General features: G+C 39.5%; 1 protein-coding gene across 6 annotated transcripts in view; it reads right to left on the bottom strand.

Moving 5' to 3' along the window:
- The window catches only part of dmd (dystrophin), a 304,958-nt gene extending 285,763 nt beyond the window's left edge, over positions 1-19,195 (bottom strand). For all 6 annotated transcript variants that reach the window (XM_083892996.1, XM_083892990.1, XM_083892991.1 and 3 more), the window contains exon 1: positions 18,841-19,195. In XM_083892996.1, the coding sequence (XP_083749122.1) occupies positions 18,841-18,922 (82 nt within the window). In that variant the 5' untranslated portion in view covers positions 18,923-19,195. The remainder of the gene's footprint in view (positions 1-18,840) is intronic.
- Positions 19,196-21,248: the final 2,053 nt, after the last annotated feature.

The following is a 21,248-nucleotide window of genomic DNA, read 5'->3' as shown; positions in this document are numbered from 1 at the left end:
TAAGTTCAAAACAGGCTCCCCGTCTGGATTGAATGTACAGTGTGCGGTGGCAGGTTCTGAAATATCATCTATTTGCTAATTATAAACCAAGGCTGAAGGCGGCTGCTTCACTGAGCTCAGGGCAATACCCAGAGGCTGGGGGGGAAATTAGCATAGTCTGCACACATGCACACACATGCACACACATATGCACAGGGTCTCAGAGTGATTAGACCCTCCCTGGATGTGAACAGCAATTAACTGCAATCACAGTCCTGTCCCTATCCTCCACAGCCCTCCCACCTTCTCTCCTCATGTCTCTCATCCCTCCCTCTCTCTCCTTCATCTGCATCTCAGCCCTTCCACTTGTTTTTGTCTCCATTATTCTTCAAAATGTTATTCCCTCCATGCTTTGGATTTCCACTGTGTTATGCTGTTTTTTTTTTTTCCCCTAAATGTTAATGAGGTATTTTTTGTTTTCCAGTTATCAGAGTTGCACACTTTAGATTGAACATTCATTCACATTATTTGTCAGTTTTTTTTTTTTTTTTTTTTTTTTAACAGAGAACTATAGTGTTTTGGTTGCAAACAGAGCCAGCCCCATGACAGATTTTGCAAGTGTAAATTCACAGACGTCACGTCGAAAACAGGCTGGATGAGACAAACTGTCAATCTCACTGCTGTATTTAATGGCTTCATTTTTTCTTACTCACTCTTGTCTATGTATTCTCTTTGGACGTCATTCGTTCATTCATTTTGTTATATTTTGTTAATAAAAAATCTGCTTCTGGCATTTCATAAGCTCCTGTTTTTTATGATACAATTCACTTTATTGTCCTCCAAGGGAAAATCAGTTTGGGCTCAGTGGTGATGCACACATAACAATTTATAAATAAAAGGTAAGCACGGTATATCACAGGTCATAATAGATGAATATAAAGAGGGAATTATATTATATTATAATATATTATATGAAGATAATTTTAATGGATGAATGTGCCCTCAAACATTAGTTCTGCCAAAAAACCAGGTCAGAGTTCACTTAATTCGAACTCCACATTAAGAATTAACATACAGTGACTTTGCCTCTGTGAGCAAATCGAATTCTTATGTTAATTCCACTGGAATGAAGTGAAATCAAAACTTTTCCATTTGACACTGGTGTGAACAAGCCCTGCAGGCTCCAAATTCAAGGCGGACTCAAACACAGCTTCTTCCTGCTAATTCAGAGGAAAAATGGGGAACTCTCTCTTCATTTACTTTCCCTCTTCAATGATCCTTCCACGGTCACAGAGATGTTATCGCGGCTCTCATCCTCGGACTCCACGCACAGGGAGTGTTGTAACGCTGATGATACGAGCCGACGCTTAATCTACTGTAACATTCAAGGCAGTTGCTCTGGTTGCGTCAGCTAAACGCAGAGACCGTAAATAGAAATTAGAGAATGACAGGGAAAAGATAGAGGGGAGGAGAGGGTTCAGTGGCTGTTGAAATTGGAGGCACAGTTGCGGCGCTCGCTGATCCACCAAGACACCCTGCAGCTCTTCAATGAAACGCAGCAACATTAAGCCCCATGCTTGGAGGGAAGGCAGCAACAAACTTGTATTGAAACAAGTCAACAAGAGTTTTTGCTTTTTCTGCACAATATACTGTTACTGCGACTTAATATTCAGGGACCATAACACATTTTCCACGACATTTCAGGATGCTTTAAAGGGATAATTCCTGTTTTAAAAGTGTGGTCGCATGAAGTATTGGCATTTTCAACACTGAATTCACCGAGCATGCCGCTGTTTCTGTGACCTAACCAGTGACATATAGGCAGAGATAACATGGTTTATAGCAGGGACAGAAGGGAAATTAGGGATTTTAGCCACTGAACAAAAAGCTAATCATATGTAGCGCCCTTAGCCTAACTGGATGAAACACACTACATTACACATTTAGGATGAATTCCAATTCCTTGCTTAACCCTCAATCTTAACCCTCAATCTCAAAAATGTGCTCCCTCTAGTGCAAGTGCTGATTCTCAGAAAAATTAAGTTGAGGGGCAAATTTAAGGGCTGTATCGCCCTCAATATTGAGATTTTCCAAGACCACCCTTGTGAGCAAGGGCTACCCAGAATGCATTGCGTGTTTTCACATAACAAAGATGGCGTCAAAAGCAACGAAACAAGGACACTACAAATTATGTATTTTCTTTGTTAATAGAGATATAAAAATGATGAAAACCATTGTATTATCTTAGTTTAGGCCCATATTATGGATTACTGACGTCATTGTTGCGTAACATTTATTTTTATTTTACGATCTTTTGTCAATAGCCAGCCGGTGCGGACAAGCGTAAGTTTGCTATGGTTTACTTTTCAATAAGTCGTGGTGTACGGTAACTGTCAGCTGAATATGTCCGTGGTTGTGGTATTTGTATGAGTATCATCTTATAACTAACTGACAACCTAATAACTTGACTGAAATAAATAAAATAATAATCGTGATGTAAATGTGTTCTTCTTCTTCTTTTTTGGAGTTGACAGACTAGACGCAGCTTTCGCGTTATTCTGCCCCCTAAAGTCTGAAGACGTCTGCATTTAAGGGGTGTCCCATTTCTAAGTGACAAAATAACCCTCAACACTTGGTTTTGAGGGCCAGTTAAGATAAGGGTTGAGCTTGAGGGTTAAGATTGAGGGTTAAGATAGGAATTGGAATTGGCCGATACACTCTACCTACATTCTCAGAAATAAGGGTTCCAAAAGTGTCCTTCTACAAGGTTCTACCTGGAACCATTTGCTTCTGAAAAACCCTTTCCCGAAGAAAGGGTTTTTCAAGGGTTCTTGGTAACACTCATGGTTCCAGTAAGAACCATTTTGATCCAGAGAACCATTTAAAACCCCTTTCCTGAATAAAGGGTTCTTGGTGGAACCCTCCAAAAGGGTTCCCATTGGAACCTTTATAAAAACATTCTACCTGGAGCCAAAAAGGGTTCTCCTATGAGGACAAGTTGAAGAACCTTATATGGTTCTACTTAGCACTGTTATTTCTAAGAGTGTAGGTTCGGAGAGTTGGACTGTCCTATTCAAATAGGAGACATAAAGTTGAACTTTGACAATTCATTGTCACACACAAATAATGATTACAGTATATGAAGAGTAAAAATACAATAGCTCTTTCATAAAAAAATTAAATAAAAGTGTCCCTTAGAAGTTAAGAGTTATTAAAAAAAAGTATAAAAAAGACCTGCTTTAGTGCTTTAGCTGCACATGCAGCCCCCCAATCGATTACATGCGGCCCCCCACTTAATATCATGTTATAATGAAAACATGGCCCACGACCTCACTGTCTTTTAAACACAGTGTGTAGCTGAGGCACAGCTGCCAGCGAGGTGATAGAATATGATATATGTTTGCTAGCAATGTTTTTATAACAGTAATAATAAGACATTCGGTCATAATTATTATTATTAAATGTATCATATATAAATACACTTGTTAGGGCCCGAGCCTAGAATGGCAGTGGCCAAAACGGCTCCCGGTACGAATTTTAATTACAGTTGTCCACACTATTATTTATATAATTTAAAATAAATGTCTGTTTTTGATATTAATAGATTAATTTTGTATCATAAATATATACGTGTGATATCATGATGCAATATTGTAAACAGTTGTTTTTTTTCCCCACTTATTGTTCTCTAGGCCGGCCCCCTCTTGACGACAATAGATGCGCATTGGCCCCCAGGTCATTTGAGTTTGAGACCCCTTATTTACAATATCTTAAGAATATGTCTGTTCGACAGTCTTTTTGCTGCTGAAAACTGAAGTTTGTAAACATCTCTTCCCCCACACCAAAGTCCATAGAGAGAATCAGCTATTTTTATGGCAGACAGGCATTATTCATCTACTGCTGCCTCTATCAGTGATACAAACTTACCAAATGAGGCAAAATTAGAACAGAAGTGTCTGCGTTCCCATGAGCTAAAAAAAAATGCAGATTTTTTCCTATGAACTTAGGCACTCTGCTCTCTGCTTTTTCATCCTTCTCTCATCCATCACACCCTGAGTCTTTCCATCATCTAAAATCTCTCATCCCCTGGGCTTGTTTTGCCCTCTATCCTTTCCTCTTTTCTATCATTCATTCAACCTTTCAACCAGAGTGGCCTCCATCTGACCTCCAGCCATCTGTCTCTCTCCACTTCTACAATATTTCCTTCACTCCACCCGTTTTCTCTAAAAAAAAAATCATCTTTATCTTTCGCTCTTTACTTTCCATCAGCTTTGTGACACCGTGTGAGGCAGCAAATGCCGTCACCAGGTCGTGGTCGGATGCCTCCAACAACCATGTATGAATAAGTCGATGTGCACAAGATCTAAGTGAGGAGCAATGAGAAGATTTGAGTGCATAATTCAATTGTTGTTATTGCCAAAAAAAAACATGTTTTGTGACATCCCACTGAGGTTGAGCTTTAACATTTCACCATGAAATTCCAATTTGTTCAGTCAAAACCTGAGGACCTGAAGTTGTGAGTAAGAGGTTGCATTCATCAGGAAAAACATGGATGGATTCAAATGAGAACAACCAAAAACGGAGAGTAATGTCTGCGCGTATGCGCGCACGTGTCAAAGATCTGACACTATGAGTAAATTAGGTATGAAGTGGAAAAATGAAAATGAGAATCTGAAAACAAAAGCAGGACAGACTCACGCACAACAAGGAGACAGAGCAGGAGGAGGAGGAGGAGGGAAGAGGGAGAAGTGGAGAGACTGAGGGAACAAAGAGATGAACCTGAGCAGCTGTAGATTTATAACCTGCTGAGCTGCAAGATAGAAGGAACTGTACTCACTCTGCTGATACTAACACACACACACACACACACACATACACACAGCTTAGTCCACGTATTCTTCTAAGGACACTTCCTTAGCGTAGGACACTTCTTAGGACACACTGCAAGTAACAAATAACAAACAAAGATAATATTCTAATGAAACAAATAGGCTCACATACATTTCCTATGTGAGATATTGCTTTCTAATTAATTTCATGCTCCTTGTCTTTTTTAATTCTCCAATTATTATTTTTTCTCTGGATTATTTCTGTATTTATAGATTGACAAAAATCTTATTGTGATCATTTTTGTTCTTTCTGACAGGTATTGTAGTTGCTAAATGATTCATAATTGTTATGACTCGTCACTTTTCGTATAACTTAACTGTCATTTTGATTTTAAAGAATTAAATCGTACATATTTGACATTTATATGGTGTCCATCAGCAAATAAAGCATATTTTCTCATGTGAAGAGCAAGATGTTTTGAGCCCCTGCAGCTGTGCATCAGACAGTAAGGTCTGTTTTGACATACATTTCGTCCTTCAGACTGTAATATTTTATATTTCTGAATCTACAAAGCTTAGAATCTACTGAAAAGTAGATGCATGACTCCACTGAGCAGCAGTGGCCGACAGAATATTTGCATATTTCGATGTGTATGGTTTCGATGATCTATTTGTGTCACACAGGAGACAAGCAAGAAGGAAAACAAGCACACAGAAAAGAACAAGTGATCTTAAATTTAAATTTGTCAACAACGGACAAAGCAGCTGCATCTCCGACAACAGCAACCCCCACGGCCTGTTTGGAGCTCAGCAAAGAGTATTTCTGCACATGTCAAGTGTATGGAGGGCATAATGTTTGATGCCCTCAGTGGCTCCAGGTTCTTCCAGGAGTGTGAGTAAACTGCCCTCCACATGTGGAAGCGTGACACTCTGGCACAGCTTTAAAAGCACACACACACAAAATGAAAAAAATAAATAAAAAACTCAAGGGGATGAAAGTGAGCAGCTGTGAACTGCAGTGATGTCACAGACATGCCAAAGCTCTGACCGCACTGTGGCAGCTGACACTTTTTTAAGGAAAGCAAGGGGGTGCAATGAATCAAAGCTACTTATAGGTTGTGGTTTCAGTGATGTCCGCCTGTCTATCAGTCTGTCTGTTAAAAAGACCACTTAAAAACCACTGAACCTAAATCCATGACATTTTCTAGAGGGATGACCCAAGGACACTCTATATAAAAATGGATGTGAGAGCAGCTGCTCAAACTTATGACTCTTCACATCTCCACTTCAGCCTTTAAAGTTCTCTTTGAATATTTGCTTGTTTGAAAAGTGAAGCTCAGGAAGAAGGACAGAAGAAGCAGTTAGGCACCGGGGGGGGACTTCATCGGGAATATGAGATTCTACTTCTCAATAGATGTATAAAGGCAGTAAACATTTTCTCAATTGCCTCAGGATGTTCCCATTTAGAGGACAAAAGACGACAAAGCATGAACCATGAGAGTACACCAGTATGATTGACAGCTGGTATAGTCCAGTAGGAGTCTGGTTGCTCAGAATCCTTTAGAACCCTTAAAGGGCACTTAAAGGGGGACATTATGCTAAATCAACTTGTTATTGTGGTCCTCCTCTGATTACAGGAGATAAAACAAACGATGTTGACTTCCGCACTCACTGGGACGTCACAATGTGCTAAAGTCCTGGAATTGTTGTCTCGCGGAGTTCCGCTTTGTCCGTAAAGCACGTGAGAGTGCTGGGGAGGGCAACGGTATCCGAAAACCGGAAGTCCGCGTGCTTCATCCTTCCATCCATGTTCATTAGGACACCAGGGAACTACTTTAACTTGGAGAAATAGGGGATAATATGTCCCCTTTAAAGCAAGGGCCTTGCTTTACAGAGGCCACCATTTTGTGCCACCATTCTACAGCAGCTCGAATGGACAAACCACAACACAACGCTTGTGCTTGAATGGATGAGTCCTTTGTTTGTTACAATCTGCAGTCTCACCATTAGATGTCAGTATTTCTTACACACTGGCCCATTAACAAAAACCCATATTTAAGTGATTCTTACAAACACATACTCCCATTCCAGCCCATCATGTCATTTCTCCCAGCACAAACCATACCATAAAAAGACTTTGACAAGAAGCCACAGGAAGCATTATCAAGCCAATGATGATCTGCTCTGTAATGGTAGAGCAGTTCACTGTGCTTTCCTTAACAGAGCAGGCAGAGTGACAGTGTTTTCTTTGGCTTTCAGAAGCGACGTGGCTTTGATGCACAGTTCATTGCATATGCAATGTGCAATATTGCGGAAATGCTACAGTCGCACTGATTGAGTGATCTAGTGTTTGTTGTACAAGCCTGTGATGGTACATCTGTCACAACATCACTATAACAAAGTAACTGAGCTCACTTCAGACTAACGCAGACTAACATCCTGAAGCCCTGTGTGTGCATCATTATGTACTGTGCTACACATGCAAAGATGAACTCGAAGCTACAGCATTCTTTAAACTGCCAGAGTTGTGCATATTTTTCAGAAATCCCCCAGTGAGGCAGAACAAAAATGGTAAAAATCAAGAAACAACCTGGATCAAGACAACCTGAGCATGTGCAGTTGTTAAGACGATCATGTGAGGTAAAGTCTCATACAACCTCTCTGGTTACAACACGTCTGATCACCACATCAACAAAGTATTGAGGTGAGAGGCTGTTCAAGCCAAAACAATCCAAAACAAATCATCTGACATTTTTGTCTCAAACTGCTTCTTGGTGGACTTTTTTTTTGGTAACGCTTTCTTTTACAGTCCCCTAATTACCTGGTATTTAGCTGGTAAATTCATGGTAACACTAAAGTGTTGCTAGGTAATTACCAAGGGTAATAAGATCAGTAAATACAGTGAAACCGTTGCCAAAATACTGGGTAATGCACGGTAATGTACTCGGTAAGTAAAGTAAAACTGTACTGTAAAAGAAAGCCAAGCTTGTTTCCATGTAATTACACACATTTTTAGGGTTAGGTTTGTTAGATTACCCCTTGGGTAAATAGCTAGTAATTAGGGGACTGTAGGTACCTGCTTATTACCAGTTTATAACCCAATAATACACTTACATTTACCATAGTTTTGCCATAGTTTAGCTGTACATACCTTCTTATTAACAGCAGTAATAACACGCTATAATTAACTATATAGTTACCAGGTAAATGCCCAGTATTTTGGCAACAGTTTCACTGTATTTACTTTCTTATTACCATAGGTAATTACCTAGTAACACTTTGGTGTTACCATGAATTTACCAGGTAAATACCTGGTAATTAGGGGACTGTAAAAGAAAGCGTTACCTTTTTTTTTTTAACATGCCGCCTCCATCCATCAAACCAGTGCATGTTCCTTTACTAACAGAGAAACTGTTTATTAGAGCTGCCAAGCACAAGTGGCCTTGATCCAGGTTCTACCTGGATTTCCACAAAGTTGTTGTTGTTGTTTCGCGGGCAAATTTCCGAAGAATGTGCACATATTCCTGAGCAGTTCAAAGAACGCTATACAGTAGCTTCCATTTTATCTTTGCAAGTGTAGCACACAGAGGTGGAAAGAGTAGCCTACTGAAGCAAAGTACCAATACTTTGATACTTAAGTACAAGTACTGGTCTAAAAATTTACTCAAGTTAAAGTTAAAAAGCAGTTTGGGGGTCAAGGGTCACAAATGCTTTAACTTTCTCACTCACTCAGAGACCTTACTTAGTGCCAATTAACCTGTTTCCTGTGCGTGAATCTTTTATAAATTCTTTTAATTCAGGTCAACATTTTTTTTACTCAATTTAACTTTAAGTAACATAACATACTTAGGTTAAAATAAATTTACACATTTTAAAAATACTCAAAAAAGTACAAGTACACAAAAAAAAATACTCAATGTAAATGTAATTCATTACTTTCCACCTCTGGCAGCACAGGACAAAGCGTGTGTGCGTGGTAATGCACACACAGTGTTTCAGGTTAGAGGATATACAAGCCAAAGACACCCTCCAGCATGAACTGTGAGCAACCCTGTCTACAATCTACGCAAGTAATAATTCCTCAATTTCATTTCAGGAAGGAACATTTTGTCTCACAGATATGATTGTTTTTGGCATATCTCTATCACATATCAATAGTGACCTTGTTGTAAAGTTAAATTCTCACCAGGAGGAGTTGGTGGCGTGTAAAAAAAGTAAAACATCCACCGAGCAGCAGTTCCATAATTTCAAAAGATTTGTTATCTTCTATCCGTTGAGTAAAAATAAAAATTCAGCACAATGAAGACCTACAGGGGGAAAATATACACCAGAACCAGACGAATGATGATGTGATTAGCACCAGCACTGGCGTGTGAACATAGAGGGCGCGCGCCAAAAGTGACGTAATATCCTGTGTTGCGCTGTGCGCGTGAGCTCAAAAATAGTTTTGGATTTCTGACCCTCACACTACCCTCTACTACCCTCACACCCCACGCAAAGTAACTAAGTAACTTTTACTTAAAGTACATTTCAAATGAACTACTTTTTACTTCTACTTGAGTACATTTTCAGATGATTACTTTTACTTCTACTTGAGTAATATTTCATCAAAGTATTGGGACTTTTACTTGGGTACAATATTTTAGTACTTTTTCCACCTCTGTTTATAACTGAGAAATCGGTTTAGTTAGGTTATAATTATTGCAATCATATCTTGTTCAATTATTTTGGATGATAACATTTTGATATCGTCAAATATCAGAACCTAGAAGGGGGAGTTTGGACATAATTCTCGAAATTATTGCACAATCGGTTTTGAGGCAGCTTGGACTGAACTGCTTTGAAGAGGGCACTGACTCTGATGGTCAAGACGTGCTCAGACTTCCAGTTCCCTGCAGTCCCAGGTAGAACCTAAACAAATGTGATCATTTCATGGTGGAGTAAGCCATAAGGTCAACCTGGGATCTGACCACCTCAGAAGATCTGAAACGTCTGTGCAGGACAGTGGAGGATCTCACCCAGGTCTTTCTCTCTGTTGATGAAGCGCTCCAAAGCTTTGCTACCAATTAAAGAATTGAGCTGGAGCCCAAAAAAAAAAAAAAAAGGTTAGCGGTTGAGGCAGTCTTTAAATCAGCCACTGCGTTTGAAAATGTTTGATGATGACGTGTTTCCCATCATGATGATTCCACTCGGCAGCTACAGCCGTCGAGGCTCTTTCAGAACTTGTGCTTTCTTCTCAGATGTTTAAAGAAGCCAGGCAAACTCATGTCAGGTGAACATAAAAAACCTTCACCAATCTACAGGAATTATCATGATCATCTGGATTTCTCTTGAGTTTTTATAGAAGAGTCAAACTTTTATTAAATACTTGATTCTCTGCTTATTAATGAACTGTTTAAACATTCCTTGCCTCAGGGCTGGCATCTGGTTCCAGCATCTCAAACATGACAGAGGAAGTCATTCTTCAAAAGCACTTTCAGGAAATTCTGCTAATGTACAAGAGCGTGCGGCCGCGCACACACACACACACACACACACACACACACACACACACACACACACACACAAAGTTTATATCTTAGTGAGGACACATCGACAAAAAAGCATGCTATAGCGCCTTACCCTAACCTTAACCATCACAACTAGGTGCCTAACCCTAACCCTTATCGTAACCCAAACCTAAACCCAATTCTTTGTTGTGGGGTCCAGACAAAATGTCCCTACAAGGTCCTCACAAAGAGATGAATACAAGTTTTAACACACACACTTATGACATCTGTATATTGAAGTTCCTCTCGTGCATTTGATATTCTACTGGTTTAGAGTTAGATGTTGAAGTATGGAGAAGGAAGAAGCAGATAGGAGGCCATATCAGTCTTTTAGATTACATTTCCCTTTTCTCTGCATCTTTCCGATCTCTTCTATTCTCTATCATTTATATAACTTAGCTTATTAAATCCAGGCAGGGTCTGCAATTGGAAACGACTGCGCTGAAATATAAAGGTAAAGTATATCTTTGAAGATTTAAAAAAAAAAAAAAAACACTCCCAAGGCTTTCCGTTATAAACGAATAGCACCATATATTTCACACACAAACAAGTTTTATTTCACGATATATTTCATAAATCCTGCTTCTTATCTTTATTTTCTAGCACTTTATTTGTATTGAGTGTTCCTTACATGGCCTTTAACTCTGTTGGAAAAGTTACTACTTTGCCTTTTAAAGCAACAGTACGTAGGATTTAGTGGCGTCTAAATACCTTTCGCTTCACGCTCCACACCCAAGTGTGCGTAAGATAAGTGGAAAAAAAAGAAAAACCTCTATAGAGTCTATGTTTGATTTGTCCATTCTAGGCTACTGTACAAACACGGTGGAACAAACATGGAGGTTCACCCTGGGAAATTGTCAGATCATAAAAGCACAAAAAAATTTATTAACGAGAACATAATTATGAATACTCAATTTATGTAGATAGATCCCTTTTAAATCCTATACACTGGATCAGATCCATATTTTGATGATCCAGTCTTTTCAGCCATGTGATGATTTTTCAATTTGAAATATTTCCCTGTTATTTCATATTTTGATATTTAGCTTTGCAGAGGCAGAGTGAATGAGGTCACTGGACTAACTGGTGTAACCTCCAAAAATAGCCCCAGGTGAGTAGTTACAGTGGTAGGTTATGGTTATTTGTGACACTGGAATGAGTAATGCAAGTAAACACATATTATCCAACGGTCACAAGACAAAAAAATAGTTGTAAATAAATGTAACATTAGACATGTCTTAGGTATCATTTGTAAATTAGTATTTGTTTTGCTACGTCTGACCCTGAACTTAAAATACTACATTACATTGCATTGCATGTCATTTAGTTGACGCTTTTATCCAAAGTGACTTCCATTGATCAATTCTCACATCTGAGAATTCCTAATTAAGAGAAATCCAAATTAATTTTAATAATCTTGAGTCCAGTTACAACCAGATTTGATTCATTTTAGTATTTTCCAGCACCATTCCAAGGTCTAAACTCAAGGATAGATATACAAGATATACAAAAGCACAGGATAGATATATGTGAGCACAGGATAGATATACAAGAGCACACACATAATGTGTGTGATAGTGATGTAGCATCCAGGATTAAAGGAGCCGATCTCATTTCTACATCATCTGTGTTCAATGACCTTCTCTGCCTCTGAGGGTGAACAAGAGGAGACAGGTGTCTTCAGATCTACGCATTGAGCTGACTAACAAATAATCGGTGTGTTTCTTCACATGCCGATTTCACTCATCTGTTGTTTTCCCGTTTAAAGGTTCACTCCAACACATCGATCCACGATTTGAGTTGGAAATCCCAACTAATCCAGGCACAACGGGATTTAGGCTTCTAATCACATTGCATTGATGTCGCAACATTCTCACTGAAACGCGTCGCTTCCGTCGACTCACACTTCTCTCCAGCGTGACTGATCGATGAGTCCTGCTGTGCATTGCAATGAGAACGGAGAACAACCCGATTCTACAAAAACCAAAGTTCCTCTGGGATTTGCCAGACTCATTACAGCATCCCCACAGAGCCTCTTCCTCCTCCTCCTCCTCATCGTCTTCTGCTCTAAAGTGACCCAGAAACTCCATGTAGGTCACATCAAAGCCCTTCACTCCATCCTGACCAGAGTGTGTGATCACATCCATCACTTCTCAGTCATTTTTGTTTTCACCGCACACATTTTTCCTGCCACAAGAAAACATCTGTTACTGTTCTTTTTCACCATCTCCCAACCCCCCCCCCCCCCCCTCTGTTTTTTCCTCCTCTCTCTCATTCAGAGCCAGACACAAATCTCAGAAGAACTGGTGGATCGGTTCCCACACATTCATCTTCATTGCCAGCATCTTACCCAGTCTCTATGTGAGCTGTTACAAAGGCAGCCATTGCCTTTGCTGCCATCTCCTGTCCATGCATGCCATTACTTGGTAGTTTAGACATACATTATGTTCATACACACTTTATTTATCTTTTGTTATTCATTTATATATAAATAAACTACATTCCAAAGTCATTTATTATCATAATTAGATACATTTTGGTCTTTCCCAGCTGACAATTGGTTTGGACTTGTTGCCACCAGATTGGATGGGCAGCCAACAGCCAGACTTTGGCCCTTAGATCCAGAAAAACCACTAAATATCACTCAGTGAAGAGATATTATAGACATCAGACATATTATAGCACCAAAGAGGCCAGATTCCAACACATAACCTACCCCTTCCTAGCTTTTAATATCAGTTTTTGAAACTCGAATGTCACAATCTGAAAACAATTGTCCATGCGTATGTGCTGTGCTTTATCATCTATTTTCTTCTAAATGGAAACATCATTTCTTTTCTATTCTGTATACACAATAGATACACACTGGCTCATTTGTCCTTTTGGCTGCTGTAGAAACACAATGGCACACACAAGATGGTGGCCAACACTAAAACAAGGCCTTTACCTACAGTACATACAAAAGACGATAAAAACCAAGCAATTTTTATTTGAAAGTTATTATTCACAAAAACAAATTGTTACTGGTAGTATATTCTGAACACTACCAGGGTTGAATTTGGGACAAAGTCACTGATATTTATAAATATTTTAATCAGATTTGACTGATGATTAGATCTGTATGTCCTATCCACCACTACACACCACACAGTGAGAGTGAATTACTTGACAAAATAGACAACTATTATATACATTTCCATTCAAGTGCCAAAGGTAAATAACTTCAATTCAAACTGTTTTATTGTGCTCATTAAAAAAAAATAATTGTATAATTAAATAATCATTCAGAATTAAAACACATTTACGTCTGAGCTGTGACTGATTCTCCATGCAGGATTCTGTTCTATTTAACTATGGTTGCATTTTCATTCCTGCAAGGCCTGTTTCAATTTTATGAACCATTCTAGTGACTTCACAATTTAATTTCCCGAATGGTGTTCCTCAGTCAAGCTCAACAAATTAGTCACAGCATTGTTTCATTTTCATCGTTTCACTGAGTTGGATTCAGCACAAGGTGTGAAGTGGAACTGTTGTTATTCTGGCAGGATACAGGGAGTGTCTGTGGAGGAGGGAAAGAATGATGGAAATAAAATGAGTAAAGGACAGGGAGGGTTAGTGGACACCGGTGTAGCAGGGTGGTTCTCTCTCAGAGGAAGAGGAGGAGGAGGAATAGATGGAAAAGTGACAAGAGACACAGAAGTAACAGAGTATTAGCCCAGTATTAGTCAGACTTTGTGCGGATACACAATATTTGTTAGACAGATGGTTTTTGAAATGGCTGGATGAATGTCACAAATGTGTTGTTCGCAGTTTAATAGTTTGTGAAACAACTCTATCGGACTGATATTGGTATCCATAGATAATAAGATTGAGATAATTACATCAATATTGAACACAAAAAGTGGCATCAAGCCATCCATTCTTTTCATTATTGTTTTTTAATATATCAATTTTTGTCTTGATTAATCAACTGATTAATTCAGTAAAACATCAAAAAATTGTGGACTCCTTGGGAGCAAGGGCTACCCAGAATGCATTGCGTGTTTTCACATAACAAAGATGTCGCCGAAAGCAGCAAAACGAGTAAACTACAAATTAAGTATTTTCTTTGTTAATAGAGATATAAAAATGATGAAAACCATTGTATTATCTTAGTTTAGGCCCATATTATGGATTACTGACGTCATTGTTGCGTAACATTTATTTTTATTTTACGATCTTTTGTCAATAGCCGGCCGGTGCGGACAAGCGATCGTTTGCTAACGTTTACTTTTCAATAAGCCGTGGTGTGTGGTAACTGTCAGCTGAATACGTCTGTGGTTGTGGTATTTGTATGAGTATCATCTTATAACTAACTGACAACCTAATAACTTGACTGACAAACGGATCGTAATAAATAATCGTGACGTAAATGTGTTCTTCTTCTTCTTCTCTGGAGATATTCTATTTCTAAGTGACAAAATCACCCTCAACACTTGGTTTTGAGGGCCAATTAAGATTAAGGGTTGAGCTTGAGGGTTAAGATAGGAATTGGAATTGGCCCTAAGTGTTAGTGAGTTCAGCTTGATGCATTTTTCAATTAGATATAGTGACTTAAAGTGTGGTCGACCAAATGGTACCTTAAAGGGTTAAGTGGATTATTCTATTATCTAACTCGATAGTGATTAATTTGACTTGACTTGAATTTAATTTTTTTCAATTATCCACTCTTTGTTTTTTTCCATAGAGCTATGGAGATACAGTCTTGGTCACAGCTCAGTTATGACATTATATCTCTCCTTCCTGCTGGGCTGGTGACAATGCTGTCTGGGCGTTAACTGGTCACAACACCCGACTACAAGCATCAGAGACACACTTCATGCAAACAGGAGGATGACTGAAAACACAAATGGCGCTTTTCCACTCTACAGTTTGGGCACAACTCGGCTTGGCTCAACTTGACTCAGGTATCAGGCATGGGTGGGGTCGTCATAGCACGGCTGCATTAAACTGCCATGACGTTGTTTTATATGTGACACAAACACAAACCGGTGAAGAGCAAAGGAGTTCGATGTCCTGGATCGTGAAAAAAATACGGCTGAACAGGTTGTGATTGGCTCACGATCGCCGGCTTTCGACAGTGCTGTCCATAAATACACCAAACTCCTGATTAACGCAAACATGATCAACGCATGTTTTCAGCCGTTTTAACTGATCTACAGTTCGGCATTGTTTGGTTTGATTCTTGTGCAGCTTTAAGATTTGATGCATGTCTATATATTTAAAGGTGCATTATGTAATAAATCTAAAGCAACTGGCCATAAAGTCCTCCTAATATGTCACAGAGACTCAGGAATAATGTTCATATAACAAACTGAACTCACCAACAACAACAGTACAGACAAAATATTTACATTAAGAAAATATTTTGCAGACTGCAAATCATGTTTATGTTTTGAAATCATGTTTTGGCATGTGGCGCCACCTACCGCCGTCTACCAATCATTGCAGTCAGTAGAGTCTCAGCTGCCGAGCAACCACGGGTTGCCAGTTACGTCAGAAAATGAAACCTAAAAGACCTCTGTATTTTGAATTTGAATGTAGTAACCGTTTTTAGCCACATTCTTACATGTAGCACCTTTAATACTGAAAATGCATTTTTTTTCAGACCTAATTGCATATTGTGCATTAATTGACTGACTTGCTTGACTTCCTCCAGATTCTTCAACCAAATTCAGGATTTATGGAAGCACAACAAAAGTTCCCCTGTTTAAATTGGGACTTGTGGACCCATGGATCCATTACATCACACTGTATACGGTATGTTAAATATCTGCTGCGGGGCCTCCAGCACAGTTACAGACAGCTCGATTTAGCTCCTCACAGACAGTCAGACACTCAGGCACTTGGGTGGTCAAATATGTCAGAGAGAGAAAGAGGCGGTGCCACGTCGAATAAACGATAGAAAATAACAAGGAAATTTAACTTTGAAGAAGAAGCTGATGTTGGGGAGCAAAGGAGAGCAGGGTGTGTCGAAGAACAAGGGATGAGATAATGAGTAAATAGGCTTAAGGAGTGAGGGGGAGTGAGTGAGGGTGTGTGGAAAAACTGAAAGCAATGGAGTGAAAATATAGAGAGAATAATGCAGAGGAGTGGCTGCCGTCCAAACTATGCTATCTGACACTGTGCAGTAGCCAACCATCAGGCCAGCTGACCGCTATTTCCAGCATGAGATGACCCACCAGCTGTACCAAGGGGGGAAAGGGCAAGAAACACACACACACACACACACACACACACACACAGAGGAGAGAGCGTGTGTGAGGGAGAGAGGGAGTAAGGGCTTTATTTATTCATTGCAGCTTTATTTAAACATGCGGGTCACTCAAGGAAAAGTTATTTACAACAGAGAAAGAGAGAGATGTGTGTGAAAGGAAATCACCTAGAGTAGGAAGAAGATCACTACCACCTGTCCCAGTGTGGACAGACTGTCCATCTGTCCGTCTCAGTCACTTGCTCTGACTCACTGGACCATTATAGGTCACATAAGTATTTACAAGCGCTATCACAGGGAAATAAAAGCCCCATGGCCTCTAACTCATACCAGAGATCTCTCACGAACACACAGGACACTTTTAGCCTGGGTGTGTCTGGGTTGCAAGTTAGCCCAGAAACAACTATCTCACAGCCGAGTTCATGGATGAAGGTTGATTTGGGTGAAGTTAACTAACCCATATATTTAAAGGTGCCATATGTACGAATGTGGCCAAAAACAGTTACTACATTCAAATTCAAAACCGAGGTCTTTTAGGTTTCGTTTTCTGACGTAACTGGCAACCCGTGGTTGCTGGGCAGCTGAGACTCTACTGACTGCAATGATTGGTAGACTGCGGTAGGTGGCGCCACATGCCAAAACATGATTTCAAAACATAAACATGATTTGCAGTCTGCAAAATATTTTTTTTAATGTAAATATTTTGTCTGTACTGTTGTTGTTGGTGAGTTCAGTTTGTTATATGAACATTATTCCTGAGTCCTGACATATGGCCAGTTGCTTTAGATTTATTACATAATGCACCTTTAAATGAAGCCTTTTCCTTAACATCTACGTGCATATGTTTCAAATAACTTGCATACAATGAAGTTGTGATTCATAATCTCTTAGAAAATCTGTTTTACTGCTTCAAAATAGATGTTAGGTGTTACAGAAATGGTAGTAAAAAAAATAAATGGGGCAAAGTTGTGATTTGATCCGTTAACTGGGTCGTGATAGTGTGTGATCTTTAAATAGTTGGGGCGCCTTATAACAAGTTTGGGAAACATGCTCCATGAGGTATTTAACGGGTTATAAATAACCTCAGCAAACAACATCGTCACATGAGTGGGAGTGGCAGCCATGTTGTACAGTGCAGACCTTCGTCTCACGCACACACACACACACACACACACACACACACACACACACACACACACACACACACACACACACTTAGTAAGGACACCTCATAGACATAATGCATTCCCTAACCCTTACCCTAATCTTAATCCAATTCTAATCCAAACCCTAAAACCAGGTCTTAACCCATAAAAAAAACACTTTAAAGTTGTGGGGCTCAGATAAAATGTCCTAAAAAAGATAGGTTTGCACGTTTATTTGGACCTCACAAAGATATAAATACAAGTACATATACATCTATATTCCTTATTTTACCAGCACTAGAGAGAAATATTAGTTTTCTATAAAATACGTTTACTTCACTCTATGATTTGCATAAAACACTGAATAAAAAGTATATAAACAGACTATATTACTATACTGTATTCCGTTATATATAAGATATACTACTACTATTATGTGTGCATTTCTATATTAACACAAATGTAAGGGCTGTTTGGTATGTGGTTTCTTTGGTGGGAATGATTGGTTCATTTCCTTAAAGGAGCAGTCCGTAACTTCTCCATTCTCAGCTGTGAAAACAGTCTCCAGTCTGAGAAACTAGCCCTGATGATGTCATAGTGATGTCACCATGGTTATGTCAGCGTTTCAGTGATGGCGTGGAGTGTGAAATATGTGACTTTTTTTTTTACCAGGCAACAGGAAAAACAAAAGGATATTATCAAGTTGCATTGTGGGGAATGTAGGATTTTATAAGTTGGGGGTATATCTGCCTTTGTTTCTTTCTAAAATGAGTGGTTACTTCTTAAATTCTAATTCCATAATAATTAATCAGCCTTGTCAACACAACAGTATCATTCACAGAGTCACACAACCTTTTTAATCCCAACTCTCAATCTGCTTCTGCATCACACCTGTGAATCCGATGAGAGGGCGGAGCCTGCCCCAACATGTGATAACTCTGATATTGAATCATAAAAATAAAGAAAGTTTGGGATTATTCTGAAGTGCATCCTCTGTCTGCATCGACAGAGTGGACAGAGTGGACAGATGGGTCTTTAATATTACATACACAAGCATATGGTCCACACACACTTTGATCTCCTACCGGATCGAGACTTGATGATCTCTCCAAACTCGTCCTCCACGGGCTCGTCGCAGTAGTCCTCAGGACGCACACCCTCCGCCATCGATAACAGGGCACTGGGTGTTTACAAAATAAATTAATAAAAAAACAAAGTTTTTTATCTGGAGGGCGAATAAACAGTCAAACAGGTTAAATCCACCGGGAGGCGAGACAGAGGCGCAGGGTGAACATCCAGAGCAAGTGACCGGAGGCAGAGCGCAAAGGTGAGACCACAAGAACAGAGCTCCAGGCTGGACGAGGAGGAGGAGGAGGAGGAGGAGGACCAGCGGATCTGTCACACAGGAGCAGACACAGAGCAGCAGGTGTGCATTGGGGTGGTGGGTGAGCGGGTGAGCGGGTGTCGCAGCATTCCCACCTCGAAATAGTAGCGCGCTTGGAGGTGCGTGGCTCCACGCCGGGATCCCGGACGCCATGCGTAAAACCCGACACCTAAAAGTGGACGCAGCGGTGGACGCTTATTTCCGTCCTGTGACAGTGATGAACCGGTCCAAACACCGAGGAGAGTCAACTTTGACCTCCAGGTGTGTTGTGATCACGTGACTGGCGTTGACCAATGTAAACAAAGGCCTTTTTATGCCTATCTCTACATGAATTATACAGTTTGGAGAATAAACAAATTAAAGAACACCACTGTGTCCTAGATACTGTACTTTTCCAGAAGGTTACTGTATAACTTTATAATGAATTACTGTAAATTGACATCAGTTTACTTTATTGCCACAGTTGAGCCACAGATTTAGGAATAATTTACTGAATAAATACTATATTTTACTGAATAAATACTATATTTTACTGTAACCTCACAGTTAGGTAAGAGCTATAACATTATAAAAGCCGTATGTCTGAACCCACATGAAATGCAGGAACAAGATTGAATCTTGAATTCGGGGGTGATTATTATTATTATTATTATCATTATTATTATTATTATTATTATTATTATTATCAATAGCCACATTTATAAAATGATGCCTTAGGGTTAGGGTTACCCACCTTTTCAGAATACCTTTTAATGTACGATTTATATTGTGTCCTGTATTTAAGTGTATTTGAGTAAAACTCTCGATAAATTAAATGCATTGTTATTATTATTCAGAGGTCTGGAAGTGAATGAGTCTTTCGATGAAATGGATTCCCTGGCAGCTGCAAGCTGAACAGACATGGTGCTGTGTGTGTGTGTGTGTGTGTGTGTGTGTGTGTGTGTGTGTGTGTGTGTGTGTGTGTGTGTGTGTGTGTGTGTGGTGTGTGTGTGTGTGTGCTGAGAGGTGAGAGGTCAAATGCAATTGTGTGTCGTTCAGCTGCTCCACTTTAACTATGAAGTCCTATGAACTCGTGTGTTTGGCTGACACCTCCTTGTTGTTCAGTCGTGACTCCTCCGAGAGTAAACAGGTGTAAAAGACCAGGCTCATCACAGGAAAGAGAAACAGCTCGAGAACAAGATGGTGATTTTGAACAAGAGGTGGAATAGTGTTAACTAACAAATAATTTGTGGCATGACCAAAGGAAATCGGGCAGTAGGTGCTGACCAACTAAACAATATAAGCAAAAGAGAACTTCATGAAATCAAAAACACCTTGTCTAAATTAACCCTAGGCAATTTAAAGAGAAAAAAAAAAACTGGCAGTCGGGCCCATGGTTGGTGTTGTGGTCAGCGTTCTCGCCTTTGCAGCAAGAAGACCCGAGTTGCCAGGTTTGAGCCCATTGGAACAACTTCAAGCCCCGGGTTGGAACAAGGGCCTTTCTGCAAGGAATTTGCATATTCTCCCCGTGTATGTATGGGTTTTCTCCAGGTTCTCCAGCTTCCTCCCACGGCTTCCTCCCAAGGAAGGCAACTGCTTGGGGCCCCGAGCTGAACAGGGGCCCCTGACACTTGGAGCCCAAGGGCTGTTTTTACTGAAATGTGCAGTGAGCAGCCGCCTCCCTGTCCCCCTTAAACAACAATGGGCGATTTGCAATGACATCTCAGTAGGAAACCTCCCTAAAGGGGCCCCACCTCACGTTAACCTGTGTGAAGTTATCGTTCTGCAAGTTGGAAAATGAAGAGGATTATTTACAATGTAATGCATATCTTTTTTACTCAGTTTATATATGTTTTTTTCAGTTACTATTGTTAATATTGTTACTATATACTTATTTTATTGTTCTATATATTTATATTGTTTTATAATGTGGGTTCTTTACAGTGTCATGTATTTTTTTTTACTAAGTTTATATAGTTTTTTTAAAGCTATTTACAGTATTTTATTGTTCTTTACATTTATATGTTCACATACTTTTTAATTACAAGGTTTTTCCCATGTCATTCATTTTGAAAAAAAAAAAAATTAACTCATACATTTTTCGTTGGTGTCAGATTATTTATGACATAA

The sequence above is a fragment of the Microchirus variegatus genome (genome assembly GCF_963457635.1).
Source record: "Microchirus variegatus genome assembly, chromosome: 1".
Classification (NCBI taxonomy): Eukaryota; Metazoa; Chordata; class Actinopteri; order Pleuronectiformes; family Soleidae; genus Microchirus; species Microchirus variegatus.
This window is presented reverse-complemented; position numbering and strand designations above follow the sequence as displayed.